The following is a 15,271-nucleotide window of genomic DNA, read 5'->3' as shown; positions in this document are numbered from 1 at the left end:
TTGGTTTTATTAGCTGGTCAAGGTGGTTGCTGATGAATGAGAGTCAAGAAAGATAATCGTTATCCTTGCCTTCAGGTCCTACCATAGAATCATTCGGTCTCCGGGCTGTATTAGCAGGGCCACATTCTGCATAGTTGTACTTAATTTCAGACATCTGTGTTTTCCCAGTCTGCCTCCTTGTGCTATTTCTCCCGGTCTACCTCCTTTTGCTAGTTCTCCCTTTAGGTCTTTCATGTTGTTGCAAACAAAACTCTGAAATGGCCTACCTGTTTCATTGATGCCCTCTCCAACTCGGACTGTTTAAAACATGCCTGATGGGTTGGCCTGCAAACTTGACTTTCCCTCTGTAATTGCACCCCAGTATAGTTGTTAAACAAAGTTTTTACTGATGGTCATTTTGAATCATCTACTGCATTTTATTGTAACATCCATTTGTATAAACGAGCTATGTTATTTAAAATAAATAAAGCAGTAGTATAAGTGGTACTAGGGAAAAGGCCAACCACAAACTTCCTGACCAGTTCATCAAAAGGGCATTCCAAGTGACCTTCGCTCTGGGTCCCTGAAGGCAATGATCCAACCCTCACTATAAGTGGACCTCACTCCATGGTAAATGCCTCCTTGCTACACCAAGTAGCTCCAGGCTTTCTAAAAAATGCCATCCTTCCACCTCTTAAGAAACCACTGGCTGAGCCAAAGATATTGCTTAACTACCAGACATTCTCCTGTTTACATTACATCAGCAAAAGTATTCTAAATCTGTCCTCAACACAGCTTAAAGAGTAAGTTAGGTAGAACTAACTAAATCTTACATGAGCACCAGTTTGCCTTCAGGACTGTAGAGAGCTCTGAAGAAGCCCTAGTAAATATCTGATAAGAACTCCAATTCTCATTTAATGAATAGAAAAACTTCTCTGATTCCCTAGACCTCCAAGGAGCACAGTCTGTGGCAGTGTTCAACACAGCACGTAGCTGAATAGGCTATGGGAATGGGCTGGAATTCCGGGATCTCTCACTAATCAGAGTGTACTGGACTGTTGGAATCATCGTCATCTCAATAGGTGTCACATGGTGTGCCATAAGCATAACCACCACTATCGTGAGCTACACACATTGTCCCTAGAAATATGAGTAGAAGTACCAAAGCAGTTTGAGGACATTTTGAAAACCTTTGTTTGTTCCTGTCTGTTTAAAAAAAATCTTCTCAATGAGACTGCATAATTGTATCACAGTTCCAAAATCTGTAATGGACAAACGTCAAAATTGAGCAAGTGTTGTGAAAGAAAGCCTGTTTGTTGCCATACTCTCTTCTAGAAGAGTGGGTAAATTTGCCATTCCCTTGCACAGTTTCTAAGAAAGCTAAACATGTTTGACAGTGATCTCTTTGTGCCCCATGGCAATGTTGTCATCTAAGAATGTATCCTGTCTCTTATGTAAACTTTGTGTGATCCTCAGTCTACTGGACCAGCCTCACTCTGGTTCTCATGGAGGTGCCTTCCATATTGGATTTCTGCAATGGTGTGTAGAAAGGGGTTCAAATCAAGGATATATTTGATGGATACTTCTAACCGCAGATTTATCACCTTAGAATGTCCCTGAAGTGCCAGACTGTATCCGAAGATGTTTTCATAGCAGTGCTTGCATGTGTCCCAAATAATCCACATCCTTGCGCACTGATGTTTGTTTCTTTCCTTTCGCATCTTCGCATGTGGATCCGTAGCTCTGCTTCCTACTTTGTCTGTTTCCAAACTTGTCTGCAGTGAGATTGAATCTGAACTGCGACTTATTGAAGCAGATGTCTGTAACGGATCCTCACAAGTGTACCTTTAGTGTCGGTTGTGTGACACGTGTGCCATAATGCACCTTAATTTAATTGAAAACTGGGAGGCGAAATTGTAGGTCACTGAATATATAAAAGTAATGGGTCTCACACAGATTCCTCTCCCATTCTAATTCATAGTGCTAGTCCTAGTCCCAGCATCAGGGCTACATCTGCAACTACTCCTGTGACCACTCCACTTCTACTCAGAGTCCTCCATAAGTCGATGTCCAAGTTCAAATACAAGCATAAAAAAGCAAAGCATGATTTGATCCCCATCTTGCCACTCTGACTACAAGGAGAAGATATGAATATGTTGACATTTCAGTCTCACTCAGTCAAAATAACCGACCACAGACATCCCTCAGTTGAATCCGATGCCATGCTGAAATTGTCAGTGCTCTTCCAGCTCCCTCTGGTGCTCCTTAGGGACCAGTGGAACGGGAGGTGCCTCCAGTCAGGTTACTGCCAGCGGGTCCCTCCCTGGCAACATATGTCCTATTGGGACTGGTTAACTAGCCCATACCAGCTTCAGTAGAAAATTCCTCTCTGGCCCCCCTGGGATCCATGCCGGTTCCTGCTTCCCAAACCCCAGAGCTCAACCAATATTGCACTGTGGGATTTCAAAGGCACAAATCGTTGTTGTGCACATTAATCCTGTACCGATGCCCTGTAACAGCTATCACTAGAGGCTCCATTATCTATTTGGCTTGGACTCTGATCGTGTGCCAGAGCATGGTGCATCTCAGGATATTAATGTTAATGCTGCGTAAACGGGCCTGCACCTCCTTATTACACTGATGTTGCCTTATACCTTGACTTGCCAGATACCAGTGGGCTGGATACCTCCACTGAAGCAGATATCTCCACTGAGGCAGAGCTTAACGCACTGCACTGGCCATCAATAGAAGAAAACGCCTTATCTGCAGTGTTTGTTCAGAGGGCAGCTGAAGTGCTAGAATGACCGCTGCATTCCATTGAGACTAAAACAAATGTTTTGATAGAAATTCTGCTGCCAAAGCCAGCAACATCTCAGCCCCTACTTCTGTTTAATGACACCTCATTGATACTCTGGTGGCTACCTAGTCAAAACCATGTGAAAAGGCAGGTGGCCACACATTATAGGCTGCATTTGTTGACCTGAATTTTCTCACCAAGTACTTCCCTCCAGAGTGCCTTACTGTACAGGCTTTGGCAAGTAAGGTGAATCCTATCTAATTCCCATCCACTCCTCTGGATAGAGAATACAAAGAGATTGATGACTTGAGCAAGCATATGTTCTCTTCCTCCAGTCTGATTCTGCGTTCGGTAAACTCAAGTTTTTTGGGCCAGTACAGACATGCCCTTTAAAACAAGGCAGGCAAGAGCTTGAAGGCAGTCCCGGACGGCTTCAGGCCTCATTGGCTTAGACCAGTGGTTCCCAACCTGTTGTCAAGGGACCCCTGGGGGTCCACAAAGCCTTCCCAGGGGGTCCACGACTGCTTAGAAAATTAAAAAATATTAACAGACTAGGTCCCCAGCTAACATTAATGACTCAGCTAGGGCTCCTCGGATTCTAATAATGATTCAGTGGGGGTCCCCGGGTTTCAGTAATGATAAAGTGGAGGTCCGCAGAAGTCAAAAGGTTGGGAACCACTGGCTTAGACTATACATGGTGGGCAGGACACAGCCAAGTATGTTATCTAAGTAGATCTGGATACCTCGGATTGTCTTGGCAGTGTGGTTAATATCAGGGCTGTCCTTGGTAGAGATGCCTGGATGAGGTCCAATATGTTCTTTGGCAGTGTACAGGCTTTGCTAATGGAGATACCTTTTGGTGGGTCTCACCTCTTTGGAGAGAATGCAGACTCCACTTTGAAACTCCTTAAGGACTGCAGAGCTACAGTGTCCCTACCAAACAATTTCCCCATCAGTTCCAGAAATTTAGGGGCTATTCCAGAGTACTCGGATATAGGCAGAAAAAATCTTAGCAACCAGTGATGCTGCAGAGAGCCAAGTCCTTTTGATAATGCAGCTGTGGATCTGATAAGCAACCTGCGAACCAGCAGATACCGCAATCTTGCAACTTCTACTTCACTGCTACAAAGACCAACAAACTGCATTAGTTGTCCATTAGTGGGACATGCCCTACCAGTGGGAGACAGGATCTAGCACTTTCCCCCGGGATTGGAGATCCATCACTTCCGACCAATATGTTTTGCAAATTGTTTGATTATGATGATGATACATTTTATAAAGCGCACAAATTCCGACTGGGCATCTTGGCGCTGAGATGAGGTCAGAAGAGAAGATGATTGACAAAGAAGGTGACTCAATATGCTAGCCAGATGAAAGAAGACAAGTTTTCAGTATCCTTCTAAAACTTAGAAGAGAAGTGGCCGATTTGAGCTTAGGAGAAAGACTGTTCCATTGTAAGCTGTGCATCTTACAAATCCTCTGCCGCCCCATGAGGTGCGCTTAAAGGATGGCGCTGAAACATTAAGAAAGCTGGACCAAAGAGTTGTGGAAGGTTAAAACCTGGAAGGAAAAACTTTATTGTAGGTAGACTGGTCCTGATCCATGCAATGCCTTAAATTTAAAACAAAGGGCTTTGAAGGAGATACGATGTTTGACCGGAAGCCAGTGCAGTGCCTTAAAGGATAATCTTGCAGACTGGAACTTAGGAATCCAAAATATGAGCCTGGGTGCCGCATTCTGCACAGTTTACAACTTGTTTAACCGCCCGGTTTGCAGATTCTGGTAGAGCCCATTACAGTAGTCCAACCTACCTAACACTAATGCTGAAACAGTTTTCTGAAGGTCAAAAGCGATGTACTGCAAGATTTTCTTTAAGATTTTTAGGATCCAGAAAGAAGAGGAGATCATGCCATTTACTTGACTTTTATTAGTAAGCTTGTCATCAATTATGACACCCAGGTTCTTCACCTTATTATCCGGTTGGGGAAGGGGGACAAATCCGGTGGCCACCAATCTGGGGAACAAAATGAGGGATTATTTCCAAGTAGAAGCACTTCAGTCTTTGATGAACATCCCATCCAGTCACTGACCGCAGACATACAATTTCGGAATCTCTCCCCTGTAAACTTCACATTGTGTTAGTGAGCGAGACCACAATTTGAGAGTCATCTGCGTAAGATACCAATGAGAACCCAAACGATTTGATCAATGAAGCAAGTGGTGTCATGTACAGGTTGAACAAGGTTGGGCTCAGCGAGGAGCCCTGTGGGACCCCACAGAGAAAGGTAAGTGACGCCCTTTGCACATGTCCCATCAGAACGGAGCGGAGCAGAGATAGTGCTGTCCCTTTGATTCCTAGTGAGCCTAATTGGTCTACCAAAAGATCGTGGCAGACCGTATCAAAGGCTGCGGACAAACCTTGGAGGATAAGAGCTATACTCTGCTTTTTCTCTTCTCCCCGCCCTGTGTCGTTCCCACACCAGAATGAACATCAGCAGAATATCGGTCGATTCTGCTGCCGGAGGTGCACCTAAGGCTCTTCACAGGTGCATTGGAGAGAATGCCTGTCTCCAAGATAGGCAGGGGTTCTTACCCTCGCTTTTTTCTCATCCCAAAAGACGAGGGGGATCTCAGGCCTTTTTTTGAACCTTCGACCCATGAATGCCTTTCTGCAGAAGGAAAAATAAAAATTTTTTACAATGGTCCAGATCTGACTGGATGGGGTTCCTAGATTTTCAGTGCGCTTATGTTATCTGCAGTTAATGCTCTGGCAGCTCTGCAATGTTCTCTGCAGTTCATGCTCCAGCAGGAGCAGTTTCAGTTTGCTCTGTTTCCTTCAGCCTCACTTTGGTTTTCAACAAATTGATAGTGGTGGTCATGCCCTATCTCTGGAGGTCTCGAATTCCTGTTTTCTTGTACCTCAGCAACTTGCTGCTGAACTTGTGTTCACCACAGTCAGTTGTAGACCACCTCCAGATAACCGCTAAACTTTAGACATCACTGGCTTTCACATAAACTAGCCAAATTCCCATCTGATTTCTTCCTGAAGGCTTCCATTCATTGGGGTGATCTGGCCACTGTGAATTTCTGAGCTTTTCCTCCACAGCAGCGAGTGCAGGGCATTGAGGTTATGATCCTGATGGCCTTGTCCTGGATCACGCTGAAGGTGGCTCTGAGACTTTTTGGCCTCTCAGGTTCATGCAACCTTCTCGTCAAGTATGGCAGTTGGCACATGCATGCTGTGCAATGCAACATAAACTACCAGTTTGCCCAGCATCAAGGCAGCTTTTCAGACACCATCTCATTTGTGAAGGAGACTGCTCGAGATATGCAGTGACTGCAGACAAACCAGTTTGTCCAGCAGCACAGGCTTCTTGTACTTCCACACCCAGAGCGAACAGTGGTGACTAACTGTTCACTGCTGGGGTGAGTTACTAATTTTGCAAGGTGGAGATCAGAGAACGGTGGTCCCAGTGGAGCACTGGCTCCACATCAGTCTGCTGTAGCTGCTGACCATTCGTTTGGTCCTGAAGGCCTTCCTGCTGTCCATCAATGAAAGGCTGGTGCAGGTTTTTCAGAGGCACCACCACCTCTACATAGTACTGCAAAAAGCAGGAAAAGTCCAGTCGTTTGTCCTGTGTCAGGAGCGGTTGCATCTCTTGAGGTGACTGGAACACTAGTGCTAATTTCTGCTTGACCACCATCTAGCGGGGTCTCTGAATGTCAGGCTGGAAAAACTGAGCAGGTGCCGCCTGTTATCGTCTGCATCTTATAATGGCACAGGCTGTCTTCATTCAGTGTGGCGCGAACCTTGGCTGGGTCTGTTCTCCACCACCGAGAACTAGTAGTGCCAGCTTTATGTGCATAGGAGTTTCCAAAAAACATTTGCTGGTTGATGCATTCTGGCTGGAATGGAAAAAGGGACTCCTGTATGTTTTGCTGCCACTGCCTTGAGTTCCAAAGAAGATCACAAGTGACTGGGACTGAGTTATTCTAGTCATCCCATAATAGGCCAGTAGAATGTGGTACTCTGAACTCTTGAGCATAAGTATCTGTTCTACGTTCAGACTGCAATTCCATTGATCCTTACAGATCAGCACAATGCTCATTGGGGTCCACCTTCTGGCACCCCCAATTCAGACTGCTGTGAAAGTACAGTCAATGGGAGTGACCAGGCAATTGAAAAGCTTGGGGGAAAGGAACTGCAAGTACGGAGATCTTAAAGAGAGAATTGGTGCAATATTACTAGCGTTTCAATTGCACACTTCCTCCCGGAATATTCCCAGGCCAACATTTATCTTCCTTTTCAATTCCTTGATTTATTTTCAGATTCTTTCTATAGGATGCTAGTTTTAGTTTTATATTGACCTTTTCAAGGTCACTACACACAATGGTTAAATATAACCCTTTTTGGAGGCTGAGCAGCTAGCACTACTTCTCTCAATAATTAAGAACATACGCCAACCAGGATTTGTCCTGAGGAAGCCTCAGAATGTGCACTGTTTTATTATAAAGTCACACAATTACAATGCACAATAAAATCCAACTTTTTAACTTGTGTGACTGAGAATTAAAGAGGCTATAAACAGTTTTTCTCAAACCTCCTCTGTTTTCCTTGGAAATGGTTGGAATGTGATTTATTTCCACTGTTCCCTATTTGTTAGTTATTTGTTTTCTCAGGCTTGAATGTCTTTCTTGGAATATTCTGAGTTCAGTAACTTCTGCACTTGTTTTTGGAACCTAGCACGAGGTGCGCCTTTTCTTTGATTCAAACAAACCTTGAGACTTAAATCATCATTCAGGAATTCTCGTCCTGCTTGATTCCTTGGTGCTCGTTTTGCTAGAGGGCCAACAAAATAGAACAAATACCACTGAGACGCAAGTGTCTTGCTAAATGTTTTAGATTGAGCTGCCATCCTGTTCCCAACAGCCAGTTCATCTGAATAAAAAACAATTGAATTTGGATGTGCCGTTTTATTATTATCTGGATCCAGTCCAAAATGGCTGCCCTGCAGGAATCATGGGACATATAGTCAAGTTTCCTTTTTAGGTTGAGCGAGCAAGTACCTCTGCGCGTCGGTAGAGGGCGTTTAGCGACTTCACGCGACATCGTCCCCGGACTTGACATCAGCGGAGTCCATATAGTCCCTCCTCCGACGCGCTGCCGTCAGTTTCTTCTTTTGTGCGTAGCAACGCGGATCTGGTGTATCGAGTACCTCTGGCCCTTTTTGGCCTTTTCTATCCGACGTCGGGTATTTTGTATCACTTTCTTATAAAATAGTGTATATGCCTTCTGGGTTTAAGCCCTGTGGATCCTGTTTGCAGCAGATGTCGGCCACGGATCCTCATTCCGTCTGTTTGTGGTGTCTGGGGTCTCATCATGATGCCGCTGACTGTGACGCCTGCCATTGTTTGAAGCCAAAGTCTTTGAGGGAGCGTCGTAAGAAGCTCCTGGCAGCGCGAGCAGACAAGTCTTCACGCTGGCGTCGCAGTCCATCTTCCTCTTCACAGTCCCAGGAGCACTCCAGGAGTCGTTCTCATACGGTTCCATCGACCTCGGTTGGACCCTTAGCATCTCCAAGTGAGTCTTCCCAGGCACCTGCACGCCCTTTGGCGTCTCTGCCTCCACATTCTCCTCCAGTGGAGTCCACGCCCGTGTCGACCCCCTCCCATCTGCCGTATCCCGATGACAGGGCAACTATGGACCAAATGTGACATTATTATGCGTCCCTCCATTTTATCTTTAATCTTTCCCCTCACTCTGGAGCGCCTTCAGGCCCTATGGAGGTGATGAGTGTTTTGGCGGAAACTTCGCTGGCGGTTTCCACCTCGGTGTCTGCTCACACTCACGAATCCGACTCTGGAGTTGGATCGGCGTCGCTGCACGCCCTCCTTCACCTGATCCTCTTTTCCCGACGCCCCTCGCGACGCAGTTGTACCTGTCGACTCCGCTTGATGGGCCTATATTAATATCTCCGGAGTCTGATGACGCCGCTTCCGAGGAAGCTTTCCCACTCGATGTTGGTCGACGTCGACACTGGGAGCGGCGCTGGGGATTTTACATGAGGCTTCTGTGCTGGGTTCACTTTCTGAAACTCTTGCACATCCTCATGCTCCCCTTATGGGGGCCCATTCCAGGTTCATCCTTGGATTGGGTACTTGATTTGGGAACTGCTAGTGGTCTAGACTCCTTCACAGCGTCTAACCTGCTCTCGTCCCTTGGATTGGCGACGGAGGCCAGCACTGCATTTGCAGATGTTTTGAGGCGGGTGGCTGATGTTTTGACTTTGCATCTTCCTTTGGTGCAATTGTCTACTAATCCTTTGTTATCTTTTAATCCGAATCACTCAGACTCCGAACCCGTTCTGCCTTTTTGCTAGGCTCTCTACGACATACTTCTAGGTGTCTGAAATCTGCCTGTTTCTGGTCCTTCGGTGGATCGTTCTATTTCGAACAGGCATCGGCCGGCACAGGAGGACCCCTTGTCTCTTCTCCCCACACTACTCCTCCTCAAACTGTTTTAGGTGTTCCTGCTTTGGAGCAGCTTCCACCAACTCCGCCACACAGGGATTCTAGGCAGCTGGATGCTGCCGGCAGGCGTATTTTCGCCTCGCCTAGAGGCACTCTTTGTTCCACCAACACTTCCTGCTTTTCCCATGCTGGAACATGTACTACCATCGCTTTCTGACGATGTTCGTCCTGCTCTGACGTCTTTGATCAATGATAGTAAACAGGCTGCTCGACTTACAGTTCGATCTGGTATGGATTCTACTGACTCCATTGGACGGATCATGGCAGCATCTGTTGCCATACGTCGCAGGGCTTGTTTGGCGGCTTCCAACTTCTCATCTCTGGTGCAAGATGCTCTACTTGTTATGCCATTTGATGGCAAGTCGCTTTTTGGGGTGCACGCAGATTCTGTCTTGCGTCATTTCTGTGATACGCATGGTGGGGGACTAGTTTCCTTCCTCTTCTAGCACAAGTGCTCATCTATGGTGACGATTGGTGAACTGTCAAGTTCCTCTCAGGTGTGGGTCCTGTTCCATATTCACCCCTTCTCTATTACTTGTTATTGCATTTGTTACGATAGTTGGGTCGCTTCAGGCTTGTATTCTTGGTAGCGATTTTGTTATCCACGTTGGATCTTTTCGGCGCTTCCTTTGGTTCGCACAGCGCTATTTCTCTGCTGTTGCTCCTATCAGCAGAGCAGTGGTTATGGGGCATACCTAGTGCCTCGGCTGGAGCAGCCTCCTCTGTGCAGGGGATTGATTCCACAGCCGTAACAGTATGGTTCCACCATATTTATTGCTATGTTTTCTTTGAGAGTTTCACGTCTCCCTTTCGATAACATTTAGTGGATCCTCGCCGTGATTCGTAGTGTCACTAACTCTGAGGAGGGCTGAGTGCCTTCTTATCATTGGGCTAGCTTCCTGGCAGTTCTTCCGCTTCCATTTGTTCTTTTCATACTACAGTTCGTGGTTTTCTTTCTGTTGTACATTCTGACAGCATTGCCTCTCCTTTGGTTTACCCTTGGCATTTCGCCTTTCATCTCTGTTGCTAAGAGATTGGGTTGGACATTTGCATTTTGAGCTTTTGGTAGTCGATGCTATTTACACATTTCTCTTCTTTTAGTCATCATGTGGACATATATTGTTGTACTCCTCCGGGAGCCAATTATTGCCTACTTTTGGTAGGGTCCTTCACCTCTGTTGTCCTTTCCTAGTATTCTGTCCTCTAGGCAGGTTATTTTTCAAATTTTTCCAGTGGGTTATACATTTTAATGCTTTTCCTCTGCTATGGGCTCATATTTGTGCTTGTTGCAAGTTCCACTCCCTGCATCTTAGGGTGTTCTTGATTCTATCGTAATCACTGTTGGTCACATTTCTTTCAGGACCATTTTGCCCTAGCTCAATGATTGTGCCTTCTGCATTTAGAGGCCCTGGTTTCCGGGTCCCATGGTTTTCGTGCTTACCTATATAAAACAAATAGCATTTTTATGACATAGTACGGTAATTATACTGTACACTTCACTAAGGGGGTACTTTCCTCTATTTCAAATTGTTTTCTTGCCAGATCCTTTCTGCTCATTCCTGAGCTGGGTCCTCCCCGTCTGTTGCTCACGGTTCTTGCTTTCTTTTCCACAGGATGTTGTGGTTCTTTTATCATATTCCCTCTTCTTGAGACAGTGCAGTTCCTCTTTTTGACCTTTACAGAGGTATCCTTTGTTATTGAATTCTATTCCTGTCACCACTTTCTACTTTTTCCCCTCCACCCCCCTTCTCCGCCACTTCAATAGGAGGGGTATGGTGCTACTTCCAGTTCTGGCTTCTGCAATATTTTACAACTTGCTTGGTGCCCCATTTGTCCCTCACCTTACTTGTTCATTGTGAAGGCCTGAGAGGTGTAATTTCTTTTGTTTCCTGTTTTTCGGTATTCCTTCCATTGGTTGGGTGTTTTGCTGTCGATAAATAATTTGGTCCCCTTCTGTGCATGCCTCGTGGGTTCCTTCACTAGTGTTTATCTGCCTGGTCGTTGCTGATTTGCATTGATTCTGTTGGTTCCCTCCTGACCATTCTATCCTTCTACCTCCGGGATAGTTTTGTGTTTTTTCTTTACTGCTGATGTTATGACCACATTACATGTTTCCTATCTTTCTTCCTCGGCATGGCCAATGATTGATATTTTTTTTTTCCCCTTACCAGCCCTGACATTGCTTTTTCTTTGTGGATATGCAGTTCATTTTTTTTGTATGAGTCACTTGTTATTCTCTCGCCCGCTCTCTCTTGAGGCTGGTTATTCCTCCGTGTTACTGGGTTGTTCTTTGCAAGACTAGTGTAATCCGTTTGCGTCCCTCCTCCAGGGGTTAGGATTGCTTGGGTATCTAATTCCAAGATAAGGAATCTGCGGCTAGTTGTCTCTATCAGATGGACAAGTTACTTACCTTTGGTAACGCCTTATCTGGTAGAGACACAAACTAGCCGCAGATTCCTTTTCGACCCACCCATCCGCCCCACTTGCGAACTGTGTACTTTTCAGTCTTGCTTAGGGTGGTTTTGGGTGTTCTGTAGTTCTGCTATGTCTCAAGACATATTTTTTAATTTCTGGTTGGCAAATACACTACTACACTGTTTTTCTATTCCATTGCCAGTTTCTCTGTGGCTCCACGTTGTTCTGCGGCTTCAAGTCACTGAAGATACTGACATAAGCGCGTTGGAGAAAGGAATGCATGAACTCTGCCGATGTCATGTCCTGGGATGCCGCCGCTGCAGAATCACTCGACGCCCTCTACCGATGCACAGAGGTACTGCTGGGGAAAAAAATTCCAGATCCAGTCTGATGCCTGGGGGCAAATTCTAAGATAAGGAATCTGCGGCTAGTCTGTGTCTCTATCAGATAAGGTGTTACCGAAGGTAAGTAACTTGTCCGTTTGTCCCTCCTCAGGCAGTTTTGTTACCACCTTGGCCAGCAACCCTTCTACAGGGATAATTGTACGTTTGCTGATATGTTTGACTGCAAACAAAGTTATTTTTCCTTTTGTATCTCTCCTTCGCTCTCGTGCTCATGGCAGCCGTGGCGCTTTGAATCGGTTTGCTTATGTCAACTGTTTTACTTTTCATTTGCAGTTTTTGTGGTAAGACAAGTGCAGTTAGGAATTACGCAAGACCCATTGCAAGTGCTTGTTCTGATTGTGATGTCCTTCTCTGAGCTCTGCGCCCCTGCATCCCAAGGGCAGTTTTTGTGGCGACACACCCACTGCCTTCTTTGAGATCAGTGTACTTTCCCACATTACTTACTTATTCTCTGTGGGCAAGTAGCCTCTGAAGCCGTTGTTCAAGATTGAATGACCACTAAGTATGCTTAACCACAAGGTTCAATGGCCCATTGCGATCACCTAGCCCCGAGCACTGTGGCCTTTGGTCGACCGGCCCTGGAAGTGAGATCCAGACCTCCTGTCACAGCAACAGCGCATCATTCTACCTGAATTTACACCTCAGGACCTGAAGCTTTTAAATAAATCAGACCAAAGATCATTGTGTTGTTGATCAACGTTTTGTTGGATTCTCTGGAGTGAAGAAAGGGAAAGCTACACTAATATGACCCTCTTTAGGCAGATCGTCCTCTGCATTAAGGTCTGCTACGCACTGGTAAGAAATAGCCCCTTGAAGGTCTGCAAGTGCAGTCCATCAGAGCCACTACAACTGCTTTGCCGTAAGGGGTGTCTGTTGTTTACATCTGCAAGGCTATGATGTGTGCGTCAGTTCGTGGAGCACTAGTTTCTTGACAGCTAGGTTCATTAGGAGAGCCACTTTGCCCATTCAGTTCTGCAAACGTTTTAGGTCTCAGCCACTCTACAGATCCTCTGGTTTGGGAAGGTACTGCTTTGGTATCTACTCTAAGGTGAGGAATCTGCGATTAGAAGTAGCCATCAGGAGAACAAGTGGCTTACCTTCTATAAAGCTCCTTCTGGTGGATACTCTTGCTGACCGCAGATTCCACACTGGCGCCTATCCTGTATGTTCTGTGGAGTGGCCCCTTATTAACATGGAAAAGATCCCAGGTAAGTAGGGAGCACTGTCACCAACTATTGTTCACACTCCGCGTCTGAGGGTGAAGGAAAGGAAAAGACAAGAAACTGATATCTGCGTGCACGGTTGGCACTTATATGCAGCCCTGCTCTGCCACAACCTGGACTGTATGGAGACAAAGTGCAGCTACATGCTGCCACCTAGCAACTCATGGGAGCACTTCTATGAAAAAAATCTCAGGATCCAGTTTGGTGCCTGGGGGATATTCTTAGGTGAGGAATCTATTATATGGAGTATGCAACAGAAAGAGCGTTACCAAAAGTAAGTTACTTGTGCTTCCAAACTTCAAAGAGTCTGACTTGTATTCAACATGAAAATGTCATGAACAAATCCTTTTCTGGGATTAAATTTCTCTCTTTTCTTTTATCGGGAACTATCCAAATGTCATGGATTCTTAATTCTTCCTAAATAAACATAAAATCACTTAAGGAAAATGTTTTCATCACTGCATTATTAAACACCTTTTTGTGTGATGTCATGGTGCTCAGCCATCATAATAAGCATATCAAAAAATTATTTTTCTTGTTAATTAATAGCTTCAAGTACAAAATTACTCCAATACCGTATGTTTCCTTGATTACGTTAGGAGAGCCAGACCTAGGTTAAACAGTTAAGGGCTGAGTTAAGACCCTTGGAGGACACTACAAAAAGTGTTTTAAGAATGGACCTGATGGGAGACAAAACACCAAATGAGTATGATTGGTCAGCAAGGAACAAATGCAATCCAGGGATTTCATTTTAATTCTCACAAGGAATCTTTCCAACAAGGTGACATGACGTGACATGCCATGTCAAAGACTGCTGACAAATTGAGTAATCTCAGCGCTGAGAGCTACACCATGCAAAAATCATTTGTCTTGAAGTCTTTTTTTATCATGTCTACAGCTTGTGTTAGAAGTGTCAGTACCTCACAGCTGCCACCATATTTATGTCAGATAGTAGCTCATGTTCTCGCCTTTCATTACCGCCAAGCTCTGTGGCAAACTTTAGTAAATAGAGGTACAAATACAGTAAGAAAATAGTTCTACTTTCCTTGAAGAGGTACAGTACTGAGGATGTCGCCTCTAGTTTTTTCAGCATTAACGATTTATGTTGCGGAGCTGCTAGGCCTAAATCTTGTTTAATCCAACAGGACAAAAAAAATGCTTGAGAATATGGGAAGACTGTTGGTAGGAAATAGAATATGATGCTTTATGTTTGAATAGAAAAGGAACTCTTCATTCTTTCTTTAGTTCTGCCATGAATGTTAAATGTTGATATTGAACACATCAGCACACAGTAAATTTGTAGTCACACAGCAGTTTGTATATAGGTAAACTAGTCTTGAAATGTAAACCAAAAGCATAGCTTAACTCTCGTATGTGCTTAAATCATCTTTTTAATCTTCTCTTTACAATCGCTTCCTTCCTGTCAGGTATATCCTGGGTTTCATAAGCAAAGAGCGCGAGAGAGCAATCCTCAGTCCCAAGCCTCCTGGGACTTTCCTATTGCGCTTCAGCGAAAGCAGCAAGGAGGGAGGAATCACATTTACCTGGGTGGAAAAGGATATTAGTGGTAAGCCCTTCATTCATTTTTGGTGCCATTTATATTTTAATCTACAATTACTAAATTCTCTCTTTCGTAGATTCTCATGTCTTTTTGGGACTTTGCAGACCGAATCACATTTTGATCTTCTCTCTGGGTACTCACTCATTATTTCGTTTCCCTGTTGACTAAAAAGGAAATTTAAACTATTTGTTCTTGAATATTTTGTGTAGTCTATTGCACTGTTCGTATAGACATTTACTATCCACATATTGTGCTCGGTTTTAAGTGTCCGACCTTCTCTCAGTCTGTACGACCACACCCATTCTGACTGAATGAGAATCGGTGTTTTTATAGGTTGCATGGATGTGAGAGGATTTTAGAG

At 44.9% G+C, this 15,271-nt stretch overlaps 1 protein-coding gene across 5 annotated transcripts in view; it reads left to right on the top strand.

The window, feature by feature from the left end:
- Positions 1 to 15,271, top strand: part of STAT3 (signal transducer and activator of transcription 3) — a 408,239-nt gene that overhangs the window by 347,027 nt on the left and 45,941 nt on the right. For all 5 annotated transcript variants that reach the window (XM_069237699.1, XM_069237698.1, XM_069237700.1 and 2 more), the window contains exon 20: positions 14,777 to 14,916. In XM_069237699.1, the coding sequence (XP_069093800.1) occupies positions 14,777 to 14,916 (140 nt within the window). The remainder of the gene's footprint in view (positions 1 to 14,776; positions 14,917 to 15,271) is intronic.

The sequence above is a fragment of the Pleurodeles waltl genome, chromosome 6, assembly GCF_031143425.1.
Source record: "Pleurodeles waltl isolate 20211129_DDA chromosome 6, aPleWal1.hap1.20221129, whole genome shotgun sequence".
NCBI classification, from domain to species: Eukaryota; Metazoa; Chordata; class Amphibia; order Caudata; family Salamandridae; genus Pleurodeles; species Pleurodeles waltl.
Note: the sequence above shows the minus strand (reverse complement) of the source record. Positions and strands in the feature narration are given on the sequence as shown.